Source organism: Zosterops lateralis, assembly GCF_965231275.1.
Source record: "Zosterops lateralis genome assembly, chromosome: 2".
Classification (NCBI taxonomy): Eukaryota; Metazoa; Chordata; class Aves; order Passeriformes; family Zosteropidae; genus Zosterops; species Zosterops lateralis.
Window position 1 is genome coordinate 100,618,341 of NC_139763.1, and position 21,558 is coordinate 100,639,898.

The 21,558-nt window shown below is 41.1% G+C and overlaps 1 protein-coding gene across 2 annotated transcripts; it reads left to right on the forward strand.

Annotated features, from left to right (window-relative positions):
• Positions 1 to 10,768: 10,768 nt before the first annotated feature.
• Positions 10,769 to 21,540, forward strand: CCT8 (chaperonin containing TCP1 subunit 8). Of its 2 annotated transcripts, XM_083885192.1 has the most exons (16): positions 10,769 to 10,870; positions 12,641 to 12,731; positions 13,349 to 13,428; positions 14,612 to 14,761; positions 15,026 to 15,206; positions 15,934 to 15,995; positions 16,663 to 16,800; positions 17,261 to 17,439; positions 17,555 to 17,621; positions 17,698 to 17,785; positions 17,893 to 18,008; positions 19,258 to 19,329; positions 19,499 to 19,663; positions 20,047 to 20,166; positions 20,562 to 20,660; positions 21,310 to 21,540. In XM_083885192.1, the coding sequence occupies exons 1-15, from the start codon at positions 10,811 to 10,813 to the stop codon at positions 20,652 to 20,654; spliced, it is 1,662 nt and encodes a 553-aa protein (XP_083741318.1). In that variant the 5' UTR covers positions 10,769 to 10,810; the 3' UTR covers positions 20,655 to 20,660; positions 21,310 to 21,540. The 2 variants fall into 2 exon arrangements, with proteins under 2 accessions (XP_083741318.1, XP_083741319.1); XM_083885193.1 differs by lacking the exon at positions 20,562 to 20,660.
• The last annotated feature ends 18 nt before the right edge of the window (positions 21,541 to 21,558 follow it).

Below are 21,558 nucleotides of genomic sequence, written 5' to 3' on the forward strand. Positions count from 1 at the left end.
GCACTGAAACAATTAAATCATATAGGGTGTTGGCTGAGTAAGCAAACTAATGCCACATCCATTGCAATCAGTGATAGGCTGACAGACCTCAGCAGTGTTAGACAAGCCACCCTACAAAACAGAGCAGCATTTGGTTTTCTTTTACTGGCACATGCACCTAGTTGTGAGGAATTTGAAGGATTGTGCTGTATGAACCTGTTTGACCATTCTGAATCCATCCACAAAAGCATACAAAAGCTGAAAGATTTAACAGCTCAAATCAAAGAAGGCAATGGGTCATAGTTAGACAATTTCTTTGAAGGATGGAGCTTTGCACCTTGGTTAAGGGAATTTTGTAAAATAGGTTTATATGTATTGGTTATTTTAGCGGTGGTATTAGTAGTAGTATCTTGTATACTTTGGTGTGTGCAACAGATAATGGACAGAACCATCAAAGAAGCCTTAATCATCCAAGAGAGAGATGTGGGAAATGAAGCTACAGAGAATTCTCAAATCTTACAGAGAGATCAGAGTCTTGTGCAGTTGCCTGCTGACTCTGAAGTAGTGTAAGCAAATGTAGACATAGATAAAGGCTTTGAATTTAAATCGAACAGACCAAATCTTTTGCAGCATTAGAATTGTTGTGATCTAAACTTAAAGCGCTTAAAGCAAGCAAGTTTTTGGTGTAAGTACTCAGACTGATACTTAGGTGCCTTAGATAAGCAAAGAGGTGTCTTAGATAAGCAAAAAGAAATACATTAAAAAAGGATGCACTGTAGCAGAGCTCTGCAAGGTAAGATAGTTAAGAATTGACAAAGCTATTAAGAGAGTTTCTTTGTGGTTGTACCCAGAGGGGGAATTGTGGGAAATAGAAAAGCAGAAAGCTTTCATAGCAGTGTGGATGTAGGCCTAAAGTTAAAAAGATACAAGAATGAGGACATAGAACAGTAAGACTGTATTTTTGTACTGTGTAAAGTTAGGCCTTAGCAGGTAGAAAAATATGTTAAGCAAGATAATAGAAAAGTTTAATAATGAGGCTCTGTGCTTTGTTTATAGATGAGTATAAAAAGTTCCTGAGTAATAAGAATTATGAAACTAGCAACTATGGTTAGATATAAGGTATATGTGTAGTTTTAATAATTGCTTTATGCAGATGCCTGTAAGCTCTTAGCAATTTGCTATTGGTTAGAAATCTTTTAAAAGGCCTTGTAACACAGAGAATTTTGGCTGCTGTTGGTAGGACACGAGCTGTTGCCATCTTTCTTGTCTCACCCTGTACTGGGGCTGATGTCACAATAATGCTCAAAGAACATCTCCCGGAAGTCCCATCCCGTTATTTGGAAATAAAAATCCAATGCTATGCCTGCCCTGTGGATACCCCACCGCTCCTGTCACTGCTTTGGAGTTTTTGCTACACTAGTTTTACCACACTGGGCCTGATGCTCCGAGGTTCCTGCTACAGCCCCTGTTGTTGCTGCTGTTGTTGCTGTTTGTTTGCCTTGTTAGATATATAGATATAGATATAGATATAGATATAGATATATTCTAATAAAGAACTGTTGTTCCTTTTCCCCGTATCTTTGCTTGAAAGCCCCATAATTTGGAAGTTATGATAATTTGGAGAGCAGGGGTCATATTTTCCATTCCAAGGGAGGTTCACGCCTTCCTTGGCATGCAACTGTCTTTCAAACCAAGGCATCCTATAAACCACAGTCCAAAGTGAGACCCCTTGAGCTCTCTATTCCCAGAAGATAAGGGAGCTAATGTTTATGTTTCAAACATAGATAAATGGATGGCTGTTGAGCCAACAATTAACTGCTGATAATAAACAAGGGCTGTTGATACTAACATGCTATGAGAAAGAACAAGATGCGACTGGAAAAAGGGGCCAAGGTGAAGATAGGACAGCACTTTTCCATGAAAAAGAACCACACAGAGTGTGGCATAGGGGCAAGAATGGGCATGGACTATTGGGGTGGAATTAAGACCACCAAAGACCCCTGAAGCCCTCCAACCCACTTCGAGAAAGGCCTGAAAGAACAGACTCTGCATGATAAGTCACTTACATAGAAAATGAGAAACCTGTCTTCAGGATGGAGAAACCCTCAACCCTAGTTGGTGCCCCAGGACCCTGGACATCTCACAGGCCAGATGGACACAGCTGGATCACCACAGAAACCAGGATCAGCATCCCCTCTGCTGGATCAACACTGGCATCAGAACAGGTGATGTCTTTTTCTTCTCTCTCCTTCCTTCCTTCCTTCCTTCCTTCCTTCCTTCCTTCCTTCCTTCCTTCCTTCCTTCCTTCCTTCCTTCCTTCCTTCCTTCCTTCCTTCCTTCCTTCCTTCCTTCCTTCCTTCCTTCCTTCCTTCCTTCCTTCCTTCCTTCCTTCCTTCCTTCCTTCCTTCCTTCCTTCCTTCCTTCCTTCCTTCCTTCCTTCCTTCCCTCCTTCCCTCCTTCCTTCCTTCCCTCCTTTCCCTCCTTTCCCTCCTTTCCCTCCTTTCCCTCCTTCCTCCCTTCCCCTCCCTTCCCCTCCCCTCCCCTCCCAAGATACTTTCCCCTTAGTATCTGTCCTTACAAGGTGCAACACTGACATGAAAGACTCAACATCATCTAATTAATTATTCAAGATTACATATTTCTTCTCAAAATGGCATTTTTCACAATAAAGAAATGTGAATTGACTCTGTCATCAGTTTTCCACCGAAACCCAAGCAAACAAAACCCAAAATTTTAAAAATGCCCACCTTTTTTGTTCAGTTTCAAGTACTCCACAGGAAAGAATCCTGATGGTTTTATCACTTAAACTGAAACATGCTTGCTACAGGGTTTTTGACAGACTGGCATTAATACCCTCAAACATGAGTTACCTTTCAAAACCAGTAATTCCAGACAACAGAGAATAAGCTCTAACTTTTAAATCCCTTCCTTATACCTAACCCATAGTATAACTAGAAGTAGCTGTTAACAGAAGTCTGCTCTTCAATGCTGCCCCTCAGAGGGCACATTCCAGAAATTCACAATATCACAGAGTGGCCTGGGTTGGAAGGGACCTTAAAGTTCCTCTGGTTCCAAACGCTGCCAAGGGCAGGGACACCTTCCACTAGATCAGGTTGCTCCAAGCCCTGTGCAGCCTGGCCTTGAACACTTCCAGGAGTGGGGCAGCCACAGCTCTGGAAAGCCTGTGCCAGGGCCTCACCACCCTCACAGGGAAGAATTTCTTCCTAATATCCAATTTAAACCTCCTCTCAATCAGTGGGAAGACATTCCTTCTAGTCCTGTCACTCCTTTGTTTAAAGTCCCTCTCCATCTTTCCAGTAGGCTCCCTTCAGGTATTGGAAGGCTGCAATTAGGTCACCCTGGAACCTTCTGAATTTTCAAGCAGAATACTCCTAACTCTCTCAGCCTTTCCTCATAGAAGAGATGCTCCACCCCTCTGATCATCTTTGTAGCCTCCTCCAGACCCAATCCAACAGGTCCAGGTCCCTCTTGTACATTTGAAACCTATTGACTATGTTGCTACTAACTGTTCAACAATATGGCACATTAATGTAAAACTCCTCAATCACTTTAAGAAATTGCTTTTGCTACAGCAGTTTTTGTCCAAAAAAGAACCTTGGTGCCCCACTCCACATTCATGCTACCCCCTAGTGACAACCTTGTTTTGATTTTATGATTTTTTCATATTATCATCCATAATAATCCAAAAGCAAAATGAAATCTCCAAACTAAACCTGTAATAGTTTTTTTATAAGCTCCACTGGCAGCATCAGCTAATTGTTTTAGCACCATGAACTAGAGACAGGCTTCTGCAGCTCCTGCTTAAGGCATCTAAACTCTGACTAAAAAACAAAATTAAAAACAAACAAACAAACAAACAAACAAACAAAAAAGTGCATGTACATTTTTTGGGAAAAATTGTATGTTCCAGGTCACAATTTAGATGATCAAATTGTCTGTTACTTGAGAATTTCAAGACTTCAAACACAAGACAGAATTAGAAAATTACTGTTGAACTAGCTAAAAGAGAAATAACTCCCATCCCATTCACATAGTTCTTAGAGTTTTACAGCTGTAAATCAAATCAAAGTGCTTTAAAATGAAATGTCAGCTATTAATATAGCTCTCAATTCTTGAAAAGTTATGGCACTGTTTGTGCAGAGAACTGACAGCTTGTATTACCACAGCTTAGCAGTTGATGATATTTAATGTTAAAGCATTACCTTCAAAAGTTACAAAAACTGTGGCAAACAGACATGACACTGGTTTTGAATTTTAAAAATGCAAAAAAAAAAGTATACAAAAACAGTTTCAAGTATTTTTTCTTCTACAAAATATTTCTACACGCCATAATTTGCCATTAATGATTACCAAAAAAAATCCCAAAAATTAAGAAACATTGTCTAATTTCTTGCTGATGAACCCCCTTTAAGTTCTGTACACTCACATATTAAAATTTTTTGCTATTCCTCTTCACACCACCATTCACAAATTTCACCACAATCTTACTTAAGCTTCTTTAAACCAAGAAATATTCACAAAAAGTTAAAGCAGCAGGTTTCTGTGAGATTGTTAGATGCTGTACAAAGGACTCATTGTTTTATTCTAGATTCCAGGGAGAAACATTGAAAGCATGTGTCTGGAATGTTCTAACACAGGCAAATAGAGATACATGCCCAACTGAAAATAATCTATTCTTTAGAGCTACTGAGAACTCTGGAGGACATTTTCAACCTTTTGGAACCCTACATCATATAATGGTGTTATACAATTGGTAATCCCACTTGTTCTAAGATTTCCCTTATGTTCACCCTACAGATGCTCTGGGATAGTTTATTATAACTCCTAAATCTGACAATAGATTAACTGAATAAGCCACAATGCTATTAGTAACTTAACCTACACCATCAGTGGGAAAATAATTTAAAAAAAAAAACAGTAAAAATATTATACATGGCACTCTTTCACTGATTCAGCTTGGAGTGTGATTCTAGTATGTAATATCAATTATTAGCTCTCAAATTCATAATCCTTTGTAAGTCTCATCAGAACAGAGCATTTGCTTTTGTAGTTTTTTGTACATGCCAGCAGTAATAGAAATTCAACACTGAAAACAAATTGCTGGTTACACTGTATTATAGAGGATTAGAATCATGGAGGCACAACTTCAGGGAAAAGAAAACTTTCTCATATCCAACCTAAACCTTCCCTGACACAGCTTCTGGCTGTTCCCTCAGGTCCCCTCACCAATCACCAGAGTCAAGAGATTGCTGATGCCCCTCCACTTCCCCTTGATTTGAGGAAGTTGTGGACTGCAATAAGGTCTCCCAATAAGGTCTCTCTCTTCTGTTCAAACAGAAGATCTCACTTTGGGGATTTAGTGTGCAAGACTGAGAACGAGTCCCATGCGATTGTCTCAACTTTTGGTATGAATCCATTCCATGTTTTTTGGCCCATACTACATTATGGCATGGTTCTTTTATTTGTACAACATGGTGTAGTATCTCCTGTTTTGCATAAGTGCACAGCATTTATTCATTGACATTTCTTTAAACACTTCAAGAACCATGTAGGAAAGACAATGCATTTTCCATAGTGTGAGCTATGGTCTTAGTTACAGCTAGGCAGGCTTTGCAGTGCAGAAATGAAGGCTGCAGGGGCGTCTTCAGAGTTCTTTCAAGTCACAACCAGGCGCAGATTCAGGCCAATTTCTGAGCTGCTGGCAGATACATGAGGCTGAGGGAGTAGCCAGGAAATAATGGGACATGCTGAAGTTCCCCAGGTCATGCTGGTGGGTCACACTCCAGGTGGGCAGCAAGCAGGACAGTCTCCTGGCAGATCCTGGGCCAGAGGATTTACACTGACCTGAGTTCTGGAGAATTAATTTCTCAACAGGTATATTCAGATAAACCCTAAAATTAGTCCTCAAATAATAATGGGGACAATATGAGAAACAAAATTTTTAGTTACTTGAGGAAGGTCTTCAAAATAATTTTGGCAGAGAAACAAAGTATTAAAAATTGGTAAAGCCTCTGTCCCTGTCCTGAAGATCTAGTACTGGTTTAGAGTATCCTTAGAAAATTACAAATTGGGCATCAAAGTTACAAAGTGAAGACAGAACAACACAGATGTCAGTGGCTCAGGCACTAGACAGCATAAGTTGTGGTCTAGATCTTCCCTCGCTCCTCAGTTTGGTGTTCTCTGAGTTTCCATCACCACACAGGTCCTGGTAAGTCCTTCCCACCCAACAAGAAAGCTGAACTTTCAGTAGAAGTAGGCACGTATTTCCAAGTATTTCCAGGCTTCTGTGCACTCCACTGGATAAGAGTTCCCATATGACCAAGCTGAAAACTGAAGAGAGATGTTTCATTAGCTCTTATCTGATCCTGCATTTAATGTCCTCACCATCTAGAGGACATGTCATTCTTGCCCAATTATGCTTTTTTCTTATGACAACAAAACAAGAAGGATCTCGGCAGTTTTGCTTTCTCTCACGAAATAAAGGCTCTTGGATTGTATTTTGTTAAGTACTGAACCAGTGCCACAACACGTGTCTTGACTGTACCTGCAATACAAACACAATATAAACAGCATTGATTCCTTTCTGAGAGCGGATCTTTCTGGATCATCGTTCCTTTCTGAGACTTTCTGGATCATCCTTTTCAATTTTCTTGTTTTGAGGAACCTCTGAATTCTTGTCATTTGTGCAGGTAGAATCACAGAATCATTTATGTTTCAAAAGACTTTTAATACCATTGTGTCCAACTGTTTCCCCAACAGTGCCAAACTCACCATTAAACGATGTCCCTCAGTGCCTCATCTAAAAGTCTTTTGAACAGTTCAATGCTATGGCAATACTCCTCTAAAATCCCCAGAAATGCTGTTCTGTGACTCAAGCTAACTGGATAAGCTATAGCAGAGAGAGCATACACTGAGGTAAGAACACCAAATGGTAAGGAAATCTTGCTTTCCTGTTTAGCTTGTGAACTCCTGTATAAGCAAGAGAAGCCCAGGATGAGGGTAGTGTTTAACCAAGGACCTGTAAAGCAATGACCTAAGTAGTATTTACCTGATTGCATTAGTTGATTAGTCTGTCCCTTTCCATTATGTTACAAGTGACATAAGTACAGTCTGAGGGAACGCTAAAGCAACTGCTTGCTACTGTTATTAAGAGAATTATTCTGAATGTTCAGGACTATGTGGTTCACAATTTTCTGTTTCAGGTTTAGGCATGATTCTCTGCAAACTCAGCATGGCCCTTAGCCTTCCCTCACATTTTTTTTTCACTGGCCAGTATTATTGGTGAAACACAATTGTTCTACCCATACTTCAGCAGATGCTTTTCAAACTCTTCTTTTCCACTGCTCAAGTTCCCACGGCTGAATGAGCAAACAAAAATTAACATTCTGTCCTTTTTAAGAGCTTCCCAAGATAAAATTTTACCATCCTAGAATTTGGCAAACAAGTGCCTACAGACAAGCTGGGGATTTCCATGTGCACAATTATAGATTTTGGGTGGTGAAACTGCAGCCAACAGGCAATAGCCAACCCTCTGACCTTTGCATGGTCCTTTAGCATGGCGATGTCTGTGCAGAAAATAAATGGTGTAGATGCATAACTAAAAAAAGACCAAGGCCAAGTCAAAGTCGTGATTAGACAGTGAGTCTCAAAGAAATCCTGGTTGTAACACAAGGAGATGTTTTAGTGTTAATTGAATACAGCTTAATACATATATATTGTTTATATTCATAGTCACAAATATACGTATACATAATGGTTTTAGTGGTATTCTGGCTTTAAGAAAGGTAGGTAGCACAAGCTTTGATGAAAGCACTTTACCAAGAGGGCAATTCAGAAATCATAGCATCATAGAGTATCCTGAGTTGGAAGAACCCACAAGGATCACTCGAGCAAGTGCTGAGGAGAGAATTGTCAGGTATTATCTGCTATTCAGGGTTTTCTGTGTGGATTGCTGATTTCCTCTGTCAGAAGTATTGTTGCTGTTAGTGCTTGTTTTCAAAACTCATTGGTGTTTCCAGTAAATTGTTCTTACTTCAATCTGTGATCTTTACCTTTTGTGTCGCCTGTTCTCTCTAGACCACGGTGTAGTGGGTATAGGGTGGTGTTGGGGGTTAGATTTGTTTCTTTATTTTTTACTAATAGAAATTTTCCCCATAAAGTTGCTAGGAAACTAACTACTGGGTGCTTATATGTACTGGCAGAACAAAGAGGCTAAAGGAGAGGAGTTGTAGCACGTGGCTACTCATCTTTTGTCTCTGCGAGTATCTTTCAGAGGGGGAGACAACGCGAGTTTTGGGGCAGGTAAAGGACGGAGCTGCAGGCAGCTCCAGTCTCTGGTTTTTTTGGTGTTCAGGAAGAGAGGATGGCAGGGCTGCTGCTTGCTGTGGGAGGAGTTCACTGTCACTGGAAAGTCCAGCTCTGGGAAATCTACCATCATCTGCTCGCCTGCCCTGGAATTCTGAGCTTCTCCGCCTGCCCTGCTGGAGCTGGGCCAGCCCTGCCCCGCTGTCCCTGTTGGGACACCCTGCCCCTGCCTGCCAGGGACATCCTGCCTTTCCAGCCACCAGCCCGGGACTTTCCACTGTTCCAGCCTGGTGCTCTGAGGGTCCTGCAGGGGCACCGAGACCAAACTGCCCTGGGTTTTGTGAAGCAAAGCCCTCAAGGTTCTTGGTACTGTTTTGTTATTGATGCTGTAGTTGTTGTTTGTTTGCTTTGTTATACATACTAGTAAAGAACTGCTATTCCCATCCCTGTACCTCTGCCTGAAAGCCCCTTTAATTTTCTAAATTATAATAATTTGGAAGGAGAGGATTTGAATTCTCCATTCCAAAGGGAGGCCCTGCCCCACCCTAGCAGACACCTGTCTTTCAAACCAAGACAGGTGGGAAGGAAGGATGGTGAGCAGTGCACGGTTTCAGTGGAAGCAATAAATCGGGGAGTACCATTCCTAAATGACAACACCTCTCAGTCACCTCCTCTCCAAGCTCGACAAGCCAAGTGACCTCAGCCACTCCTTGTAGGGCTTCTCCTCAAGACCTTTCACCATCTTTGTAGCTCTCCTTTGGATGTTCTCTAATATCTTTATACCCTTCTGATATTGGGGTGCCCAGAACTGCCCCCAGCACTCAAGGTGAGGCCGCCTTAGTGCAGAGCAGAGCAGGACAATCCCCTCCTTGGCCCAGCTGGTGATGCTGATGCCTGATGCCCCCCAGGACACAGCTGGCCCTCTTGTGACTCAAATCCAAAAAAACAGCAGATAGAATACTAATTAATAAGAGAACTATGTAACTTGCAGCCAATGAACACTAACTCCTTCATTTTCTAAAATGTAATAATAGTAAAAGGTTTTCATAGTCGGCACACATTATTTGTGGAAGACCACTGAGCACCCACACTTGTGCAACTCTGAAATAAATTGTCAGATACTCTCTTGAGTGTTTCATTATCGGCACGTTGCACACCGGGTAACAAATCTGATTTTTGTGGACACTAACAGGAAAGGGGAAACGGCTTCAAACTGAAAGCAAGCAGGTTTAGATTGGATATTAAGAAGAAATTCTTCCCTGTGAGGGTGGTGAGGCCCTGGCAGAGGTTGCCCAGAGCTGTGGCTGCCCCATCCCTGGAAGTGTTCCAGGCCAGTTCTCGGGTTGGTTTTCTCACCCGAGATTCAGGTTGTTTAAAGTCCTTGCCCTCTAAAAGCCCCGAGTCACGTTGGTACAAAGAAGCGGAGTCTTCAAGGCCTTGTTTTCTGGTTTCTCATGCTGTTTATTGTTTGATATCTCAGAGTTTTTCTCTGCTCCCAGCCGAGGTCCGGACAGCGGCTGGGACATGAGGGGACTCCCCACCGATGGGACGTCACCTTACATTTATACAGATAGTTATGTGTAGATTATTTACTATTTTGTACCAATGCCCAGTGCTTACACTAAGAGGGTCACTTCTGCTTTGACCCAATCCACTCTATCTTATATCATCACCACCCCAAAGGATGGAGGATGAGGAAGAAGGAGAGGGACACGAGGTACCACCCAAATTCCACCATCTTGTCCCCCATTTACCTCTATTCTAAGAATCCTAAAACTACTGAATTTTGCACGTTCTACTGTGCTGAACTACTATTTTCACTTCCCGGTGATTTGCAATTCTTCTCCTTGTGCTGGAAGTTTCTCCCATGGGCTAAGATCAAACTCAGTGTCTTCCTGGGCTGTGCCAAGGTCTCCAACCCCCCTGGACCGGCTCCACACCCCCTGTCCAGGGCTCAAATTCTCTTTCCCAGGTCTCAGGTCATCCAAAGGGATGTCCTGGACTCCAACAGCCAGTTTGGACAGGGCTGGAACAATCCAGTCTAGCGCAAGGTATCCCTACCCATGGCAGGGGCTCAAACTGGATGAGCTTTAAGCTCCCTTTCGACTCAAACCACTCTGTGTTTCTACGATACTTCGTTTTCCTATCTGCGCACTGTGCTTCCACTTGGACAAGCTTGTGCTGAGCAAAACGCTCGACTGGAGCCTGCTCAGTTTTGTGACGAGCGTTTATCGTGGGCGGCCATGAAAACTCTGCACTGTTCCCGGGACTTCCATGGCAAAGCCTTGGGGACGCTCTGGCGAAGCGCACAGGAAAGGAAAGGCTCTGAGGGACCGAACCCGCCCGCCCTGAGCGCGGCCCCGGCCTGAGGGGCGGCACCGCCGGGAGCGCGCCCGGCCCAGCCCGCCCTGCCCCGCGCCTGCGCGGCCCCGCGCTCCCGCCCTGCCCCGCGCGCTCCCGCCCCGCCCCGCGCGCTCCCGCCGCCCCGGCACGCAGCGGAGCGAAGATGGCGCTGCACGTCCCCAAGGCCCCGGGCTTTGCCCAGATGCTCAAGGAGGGGGCGAAGGTGAGGCCTCCTCAGGATGGACGCGCGGACAAAGGGCGGGAGGGGTGGGCGCGGGAGGAGTCCCGGGGCGGCGGTGCGGGGCCAGCCCGGGAGGCCGCGGGGCCGGGCGGCACCACGTGTGCGCGGGGGGGGCGCGCTCGGCCCCGCTCCCGGCCCGGGCCCCTCCGCGGCCTTTCCCCCCCGGGATCGGTGTCCGCCCGGCCCCGAGGGGCGGTGCCCGGCACACGCGGCCTTCCAGAAGTGTCTGCCCGCGGGGCCGGGATCCCGCTCCCCGCCCTTCTCCCGGGCCTGGCCCCGCCGCTGCATCCCGGGGATGCTCCAGGCCCCGCGTCGTGCCCGCGCTCTCCCGGGAGCTCCCGGAGAGCCTGGACAGCAACGTCCAGCCGGGCCATGTAGTTAAAGATGTTCAGAAGTGTCCGGGTCATTCCCCTTGGCTTTTTCTGATACCTTTGTTAGCGATGCAGAACAATGTTCTCTATGTATTTCCTTGACAATAAATCCGGTTTCATTGTATTTAACGTTAACATAATAAAGGTTTTGGTAGAGTTGAAGGACTCTGCCTTAATAAAGGAGAAGCTTTCTTTGGAAAGTGGACAGAAAACAAGCAGGTGTGGGGTTTCTTTTCTTTTTTTATTCATCGAAGCAACAGAAGAGTTTGGATTGGAAGGGGCCATAAAGATCATTTAGCTCCAAGGCCCGTCCAGACTGGTCTTGAACACTTCCAGGGTTGTGTATCCACAGTTTTTCTGGGAAATCTGTGCCAGAGCTTCACCACTCTTACAGGGAATAATTTCTTCCTCACACTTAATCTAAACCTCCTCTCTTTCCATGTGAAGCCATTTCCCCCCCCTTGTCCTGTCTCTCCAGGCCCTTGTCCAAAGTCCCTCTCTCCAAGAAATAGGGAAAATAGGAAGAATTTCTGTTTGTTGCTACTTAATAGAAAGAAGAGTGGAGGTAGCAGCTCTGAAAGCCCTTTGTGTTTCCTTTTAGAATCCCTGGAGCCAAATAATGGCAAATGTTCAGGGCAGGGGCAGAACAGGGAAGCTGAGTGGCCTCAGTGTTAGAAATTAGGCCAAAATAGCAAGGGTTGTCTTCTGCAAAACAAGGAGGCAGCTGGCAATCTAAAATGTTTGGTTTGTGTTTAGAGAGTAAACATCATTACTGGTTTTCTCCCCTCTTTTATGGGCTGCACAGTGCTTTTATCCTTTTTTTTTTTTTTTCTTAAGGTCCTTTTTGGGGATCCCCTCTTGTCTTAAGGTTTCCAAACTGAAGCCAGGCTGATCCCCTTCTCAAGCACAGATATTTTACTTAATCATTCTAGTTCTGAATGTTCAAACCACACATTTGGAATGTAGAACTGAGTTAAATGATTTTTGTAGCATCCAAAGGTGTGAGTAAAGAAGCATGTACAGAAACCCTTGCCCCTCTCCAGTTGGGTCTTGGTTGTTTTCTGTTTCTCCTTGGCATGTCACAAAACGTTTTTGGAAGACTGAGGAGATGCAAATTGTAGTGCAAGTCAAGTCTCACTGTTCAGATTTTCTGTTTAGAACCTTTTTGTGCCAATTGAGCTGCCTAGTTGAGAAGGTGTACACAGTATTTCTCAATGTCTTTGGGTAAGGTTTGGTGTCTGTTTAAAGTGTAAGTGAAATACCAAATATATATTAATGAACTTTGAGGGACTCGGTAGATTGATGCTGCTTTGATGAAAATTTACTAGTTCATTACTTTTTTTTGGTTAGCCTAAATCTGATCAGTCATTTTTCTCTTCAGCATTATTCAGGACTAGAAGAAGCTGTCTATAGAAACATCCAGGCATGCAAAGAACTTGCTCAAACCACCCGTACAGCATATGGACCAAATGGTAAATAAATCCTAAAATTAATTATTGCTGCATTTTTGAGACAAATGCTTTGTTTGGAGGCTAAACATACCTTAACAAATGAGTAGCTGTTTGTTTCTGGGAGAAACACATTGGGCTTGCTGTAAAACTGCAAATATGTGACTATTGCTTTGTGGCTGTAGAAATCAGATTTTGTTTTGACAGCTCTTGAGTTATGCTCAGTGTCTGCTTTTGCCAGGTTTTTGGAGCAGTTACTGTGTTCTCTTTGAAACACGGTATAAAATATATGAAAAAGCATAAAAATTAAGGGAAACACGATAACGTGGTAGGTAGTTATAATAAACATAATCTTGTTCAATCAGATAAATGGAAACAAAAGATTCTCCTGTATCATTTAATTAAATAATGTGCTGATATTTCTGAACAGAAAACTGCTTACTCAGAAATTACTGATTTCTCCTCAATGTCCCACATTTCAAGTGTTATTTCACAAAAATGTTTTTAAAGTTCTTAAATTATAAACAGAGCTAACATTTTAATGTGCAAGATACACCTGAAAGTTAGGAAACAGTGTCTGTGTACAAAATATTGTTTGCATAATAAATTATTTTTATAAATTGTTTTGTTTCCCCACTTAGGAATGAACAAAATGGTTATCAACCATCTGGAAAAGCTTTTTGTTACAAATGATGCTGCTACTATCCTGAGAGAGCTAGAGGTAAGTTTTCTGGCTTCAGATGATTTCAGCTGTGAACCAGCATTTCTGCTCATGGGCTCTTGTTATGGTTCTGACTGTCAGTAAGGAAATGCCACTGTGCTAGGTGATTTAGGTATGTCACTTGGGAAGTAATTTATTGTTTTCACTGAATTGGAGGCCCACAGTGAAGAGTATTCTCTCTTCTCTGCTTCTTTCATGAAGCAGAATTAATAGTTTTAGATGCTTAATAATTCCCTACTTTCCCCCAAAACCAGTAGGTTTAAAAGAGGATATATCTAGAAATGCAGTGGTTTGGAAAAGTCTGCATGACACAGCTGTTGAGTTAATCTCCCAGTGTTGTTGCCTGCCATGTTCTCCTGACTGCTTAGAGTCCATCAGTTGAATTTAAGAATCTGAGGCTATGGCAGCATCCTTCTGTAAATACTATAAAAGCATGGAAAGGCTGTCCTGTCCTGATTCTTCTGACTTCAGATTGGTATTTGTGACACAACATGAATAATATTTTTCTGAACGTTACATTTAGTAATAGAAATAATGTAAGTATGAAGTATTTCCTTACTGAATGCATTGTGTTGGTGTTCAGTGTGAGTAGAATAACTGTGGAAGTCTCTGTTCTGTTTTTAAAAAAATAATCTGCGTACTAGTGACCTAAGCTGATATGTTTTGCATGTTACTTTCTGGTATAAAATATCAGGTATAAATATTTAGGAATGTAGTGTTTTATTGCATTTATTTGAAAGAAAAGTGAAGCAGTGCAATCTTTAGGCAGAACCCTTCCCACCTTCCCCCCTAAAATCAAACTGTTATTTAGACATGTACTTTGTATGTTTCACAGGAATTTATTTTGAAGATCTAAACTCCAGGCTGTTTTCCTGTTGCAGAACTCAGTTGTGAAGCCACTGCATCCTGTAAAAGTAGCTCAGAACAAATGTCAAGGATGTCTAATGCATGTTGTAGCAGCAATTGTTCAGGTTTTTTTCTTTGAATTTATGTTTGTGCTTTTTCTTACTAGGGAAGTTAGCAAATTAAGATTATCTCTGCTGCCTTCTTTTCCAATTTTGTGCACTTTTAAAATCTCTAGGTCCAATTTGAGATAAGAGAGCTAAGAAAGATGTGTAGAAAAGCCTGAAGCTGCAGTCCTGGGTGGGGTGTTAGTCACCAAGATGTGCATCTTCTTTTAAAGGTCCAGCATCCTGCTGCAAAAATGCTCGTGATGGCTTCACACATGCAAGAACAAGAAGTTGGAGATGGAACAAACTTTGTCCTTGTTTTTGCTGGAGTTCTTCTGGAGTTAGCAGAAGACCTTCTGAGAATGGGGTTATCTGTTTCAGAGGCAAGTTATTCTCATTACAGTACACACAGCTCAAGTCCAGATTGCTGCTGTCAGTGTTCTTGGGTCATAACACTGTGAATCATCTTCTTTCTTCTCACCTTATTTTTTAGATAAAAATGTTTGAAGGAGAACCATGTGTTCTGTTGATTGTGATTGCTTGCTTCTCTAGTAAACTTCTGCATCTGTTAATGTTTTATGGCTATTTGAAAGGCAGATAAAAGCAGTATGAAACGTTGTAGTGAACATTTACTGTTTGCTGCACAGGTGATTGAAGGATATGAAAAGGCTTGCAAGAAAGCCCTTGAAATTCTTCCAGACTTGGTGTGCTGTTCTGCAAAGAACCTTCGAGATGTTGAAGAAGTGGCATCTTTGTTGCACACGTCAGTCATGAGCAAACAATATGGCAATGAACAGTTCTTGGCAAAGCTTATTGCCCAGGCCTGTGGTAAGTGGGCAGGAATAGGTGTGGGCGCACAGCTGAAAAACTTAATGGGTTTGCTTGTGGTCCTTATATCTTCAGGTAAGATAGAAAGTATGTTTAGTTTAGCAGGTTGGATTGGATGGAAGGCTTTACCTCTGAAATGAGAATGATCTTCCTCATGTTAAATTCTGCATTGGCATTGTAGCTCAGAAAAGGTTTGCCTTTCCTACCAGGCATCTCTAGAAATAGCTTTCAAGTCCTTTTAGTGCAGAAACCCATCTTTCTCCCTCTTTTAATATCATTAGGAGGACGTATTACACTTCACATAAACTGTTACTAGTTGCAGTCACAGAACAGTGGTAGTAAGACTAATTCCATTGAGTTGTTCTCCATTTAGATTTCTGAGATAAATCCTTCTTTTTTAGTTCCAGTGATTTCTCTAAATACTCTAGGTGAGATTTATCTCTTGACTCTACCTGTATGAGTGCATATTGGAACTTAACTGAGCAGCCTGAATAAATGTTTATTTCTGATTATTACTTTGTAAAAACAAAATTTTTGTTTCTCTTTATGCCAGTTATTAGAAGGTTGTAATTGTCTTGAATTTAGGCAGATATCTCAAAACATTGAAATTTAGTAGTTCAGAAAAAATCCAGGCATTATTTATGGTGTCATTGTTCTACTTTATTCATTAGGCAAGACATATTCATTATTTTTCTTCTTCTTTTTTGTTTTTTTTGTTTTTCACCAGTTTCTATTCTTCCTGATTCTGGTCATTTCAACGTTGATAATATCAGAGTGTGTAAAATTGTGGTAAGTTTGAATTAGCTGGCTTTACTATAATTATTAAGGTAAACAATGTAATGAGGATTAATCTTTAAACTTCCAGAGAGTCTTCTCTAATTTTGTTGTGGCATGTGTACTGAATTTTAGAAATTAGTCTTTGTTTCTCTTGTTTAGTGCCCAGTAGCAGCATTCAGAAACAAAAAATGATTAATATTGGAAGTAATCTAAAATGGGAACCTGTTAGACAATGTTTGTTGTTACTGAATAAGTTAAAGTCCTACTTGAGGTGTTACATCCAAGTGATTATAAGGTCTGCTTTTCAGGCAGAGTAATGCAGCTTTCTGACAACAAATGGTCAGTAATATGATGTTCCCTCCAGTAATATGATGTTCCCCCATTCATAGAATCCAAGGACAGTTTGGGTTGGGTTGGAATGTGTCTTAAAGATCACCCTACCATGGGCAGGGGTATTCCACTAGAGCAGGCTGCTCCAAGCCCTGCCCAGCCTGGCTTTGAACACTTCCAGGGAAGTGGCAGCCGCAGTTTCTCTGGGCAGCCTCTCCACCCTCACAGGGAAGAATTTTTTCCTGATATTTATTCTATACTTACTTTCTTTCAGTGGGAAAGCATTCTCACTTGTCCCATCACTACTTGCCCTTGTAAAAAGTCTCAGATTCCATTTATTTCCTTTCAGGGTGCTGGTATTTCTGCTTCCTCAGTACTGCATGGCATGGTTTTTAAAAAAGAAACTGAAGGAGATGTTACTTCTGTCAAAGATGCAAAAATAGCTGTGTATTCCTGCCCTTTTGATGGTATGATAACTGAAACTAAGGTATGTTAAAGCTCAAAATAAGTTACATCTCTATTTATGCATCTGTGCTCTTATTTTTAGACTTAGCTATAAATATTCTCGACACTTGGTGATTGAGATATTTTGGTGAATATTGATTAGAAAAATTAATAGGAAGGTTCCGAACCTTGATTGCTTCACAGGGTTTTTGAGATAGGGGAAATAGTGTTGGTTTTGTTGGGTTGTTTGAGCCAAACTACAGCTTGAATTTCTGAACCTCAAGGTTGTCTAGAAATATAAATGCCTGGTGATTTCCTTTTTTTTTTTTTTTTTTTTTTTTTCCTCTTGTTTTACCCTGTTGCCTAGGGAGGGTGTCAGTATTACAAAATACAAAATAGGATGACTTGAGGTTTATAGATAGGTTGGGAGACAAAATGGTTTGTCAGAAACTTGTAGGCATGTGGTTTAATGCTGAATTTTAACAGTGTATGTGTTTCGCTAGGGCACTGTCCTAATAAAGAATGCTGAAGAACTGATGAATTTCAGTAAAGGAGAAGAAAATCTAATGGATTTGCAAGTCAAAGCTATTGCTGATAGTGGTGCAAACGTAGTAGTGACAGGTGGCAAAGTGGCAGATATGGCTCTTCATTATGCCAACAAGTACAATCTTATGTTAGTCAGGTAAGTACTAGGAGAGCATGAAAACATTTAGATTTCCAGATTTATGAAATGTGTTTGCCAGGTTAAGAGAATACTCTCGTGTGTGTTAACGTTGTTATGGAAACTTGTTTTTAAGGTTGAACTCCAAGTGGGACCTGAGAAGACTGTGCAAAACTGTTGGTGCAACAGCCCTACCCAGACTGGTATGTACATCCCAGATGAGGTGCAGGAGGCTGAGAACTGATCAATTCAATTCTTAACTCATGTTTTTCTTTCTAGACTCCCCCTACTCTTGAAGAAATGGGTCACTGCAACAGTGTGTATTTATCAGAGGTTGGGGATACACAGGTTGTGGTGTTTAAGCATGGTATGTATGTTCTGTAGAACTGCTGACACTGCTGTTCTAAAGTGCGTTTGTATGTGTTTTGGATATAAGATCAATGCATTAATTCAGTAATGCATGTCTCTGAACAGAAAAGGAGGATGGTGCTATTTCTACTATCCTCATTCGTGGATCTACAGACAACCTGATGGATGACATAGAGAGAGCAGTGGATGATGGTGTCAATACTTTCAAAGTACTCACAAGGGTAGGTAATGAGAACACTTAAGAGTTACCAAAAGTGAGAAGTGAATCAGTTTGAGGCAAGGCTTGAGCCTGCTCATTTGCTACAATGTCTGTGGATATTAATCTGCTCAGGTACCTTCTGGAGCTGGAGAGATGGCTGTGAAGTACTGAGGGGTGAGGGGTAGCTGTAGTTGTGAACATAAGGTACATAAAAGGTAGTGCTTAACATGAACTGCACTCAGTTTTCCAGTAATGAGTGAGTTCTTGAAGGTGAATTACCTTTACCCCTTTTTAAAGACAGTCAGCTCTTTCTTGATTTACTTCCTAAGTGTTTTGTAATGTTCCTTGGAAAGCAGGCACAGAAGAAAAGCTAGATAGCTTTCTCACTTGGGATCAGGAGAAACTGATTGGTTGCAGACTCAATTTCTAGTTCATTGGTGATAATTCATGCTTCCTCCACATAATACAGGTAGGTTTTTATGGATGGAAGGACTTGGTTTTACAAGGGATTTTTTTTTTTGTGAGCAGTTTATGAATGAGTGGTCTTAAATATCATTCTTTCATTTTTCTTTTTTTATATATACAAAAGGAAATATTCTTGTATTTACTTGAAAAACAGCATGCAAAAATTGTTAAAACTCTTAAAATCTTAATCTCTTCTACATACCAAGACATGGACATTGATTTTGAGTACAGAAATGCTGTGCATTCCTGATTTTCTCCAGGAGTTGTCCTGTTTTAAGATTTATGAATGTTACTTTGTAGGTTAAGAGACCAGAGTTAGTAAGTAAATTCTGGTTTGCCAAAGCATGTACAAAATGCTTAATTCAACATGAAAGAAAACAAAAACTCTCAACACCTTGTAATACCTGTTGACATATTAAACTTAGTGTAGACTTAGTAGATTGGTTTCCTGTATGATAGCTCCCACCAAAATAATTAAAAAAAAGATGAGAAAAATCTAGGAATGCTGTTACAGTTAACCAGGAGTTGAAATTTTTTTTAAAAGCCAAAAAAATCCCAGACAGAAAACCCACTGCATTATTATTTGGATTTTTACAAAAGCTGTTTTTCTTCAAAGACACTGGAATGAATGAGTAAATTCTGGTAGATTTCCCTTAGAATGCATGTTTGTTCTGAAGTAGATTCTTAATAAGTCTGTGTGGAATAAAATTCTGTTGCATTCTTGATAGACTAGAAAAATCCTAAAAAAATAAGAAGTAATGGATGCTTTAAGCAAATCCTTGTGTTTTGGTGTGGTGTTTCCACAGGATAAACGTCTTGTTCCTGGAGGTGGTGCGACAGAGATTGAATTAGCCAAGCAGATCACATCTTATGGAGAGGTACAGCAAACAGGCCTCTTGGCTTCTCATCTTCACACACACATCTTGCAAAAAAATACAAATATTATTTCATAGAAGCATATATATGTGTGTAATAACAAGTGGGGGGAAAATGCCTCCCTATCTTACGGTTTTTGAAATGCTGACAGGGTTTTCTGCTTCATTTTAGACTTGTCCTGGCCTTGACCAATATGCCATCAAGAAGTTTGCTGAGGCATTTGAAGCCATTCCTCGAGCACTGGCAGAAAACTCCGGAGTAAAAGCTAATGAGGTCATCTCCAAACTTTATGCCATGCATCAGGAAGGGAAGAAAAACGTTGGATTTGATATTGAGGTAAATAGTTAACTCATGTTACTTGTTGCCCTGCAGTGCAGGGTTATACCTAATAGTACTTCTATCAGTATGAAGTATTCATAGATTATTCTAAATTGTTGGAAGCTCTGTGTTGCACAGTCTAGAATAATAACTTTTAGAAATTGAAATCCTTAAATGCTCTTTTTATCAGCAAGCAGTTCATTTCAGTATAGTATAATGGCCTTATGTCAGAGGTGGAGAGGGATACTGAACTAATGTGGCAGTAATTACTGCCTTTGTGTTCCTGCTAATGGATTAGGAATTAAGATTTTCTGAAGGGAGAAGATGAGATTAGAAAAGTGACACCACCTTGGCTTGGTGATGACCTGAAAAGTTTTAAATGTTTTTTCCCGTTCTGATAGGCCGAAGCTGCTGCAGTGAAGGACATGTTGGAAGCTGGTGTGTTAGACACATACCTTGGAAAATTCTGGGGTATCAAGCTAGCTACAAATGCAGCAGTAACTGTCCTAAGGGTTGATCAGGTAAGCTGACATGTCATTTGGGTACTGAATTAAAACCTGGCAGAACCCTCATGCAAATAGGTGGAATCTCCTGGAACTGCAAGGCGTAAACATGATGCTCCTTGAGAATGTTGTTTGTTCATTTCTGGAAGCCAGGAAGTCGTTTGTTCAGGATCTCATAATCTATAATGTGGCTGCTTCTATAGCAGTACTATTACTTGAAGACAGTTGATATTTGTATCCAGAGAGTTACCCTAACTTCTGCAGAAGCTTTAATAGAAGAAACTTTCTCTCATATATTTTTACATGAAATCCAATTTTTAGGAAAAATAGAGTTTACAGTCTTTATGATAATTTTTTTATCATTATTTTGTGAAACTTCAGTAAAAATGAATTTGCATGTAAAATTTCTGTAGATTATTATGGCAAAAACAGCAGGCGGTCCAAAAGCCCCTAAGCAACAAGGACATTGGGATAAGGATGACTGGAAAGATGAGCCTGAAAACTAGTGTGCAGTAAGCTCTGTTTCACTAGCAGAGAGGTATCTGTGTGAGTGCATGCATGAGTTCATTGACAAGCACATGGCAGATGGGATGCTCCTTGAGAACACATAACACTGCTGTCTTCTGCTGTGTGCTGATTGCTACATCCTGTGTTTGTGCCTTTGCAAATGGATTCTGCTCCTAAATCCAGATTTTCATGGAAGGGATGATAAGTGCAGGTTCAGATTTACTTGTCCATGTAGCCAGTGCAGAGAATAAGCTTTAACATGGTAGGACTGATAGACTTCACGGTTCTAAAGTGTGATACTTGGAGACAATAATTGAGAACAGTAGCTTTGATAATCCTCCTTTCTGTAATGTACACTTCTGTAGTTTGCTGTTGGCCTATTTAAGCACTCACTTTCTGTGGACTAACTGAAGTCTTACTTTGCATGCAAAAATGAGGTAAAATACCTTTTTTTAGGGCTCAGCCTCTACCATTCTCAAGAAAAAAAAAAACTAAGTTGTTATTATCTGAGTTAGACGGACATTCACTGGCTTGGGTTCAGAGTAGAGAAACTGCATGAAGTGAATGCTAGCAGTCAGCATCATGTGGCTGTAGGAGAAGGGTACGAACCTGATTTTAACATTAGCTTTTTCTATTTCTCTATTCTTTTCCAAGATCATTATGGCAAAACCAGCTGGTGGCCCAAAACCTCCATCAGGAAAGAAAGACTGGGATGAAGACCAAAATGATTGAACAATTTAACTGTATTTCTTAAATGACATGACTTTGTGAGTTTTTTAATATCCCAGATGGAGCCTGTCACAGTGATTTGCTCTTGCCTTTAAATTATGAACAGTTGTCCAATGGAGTGCAGAACTTCAAACACCTCAATAAACATTCTCACTGTTAAAATGTTGACTTGAC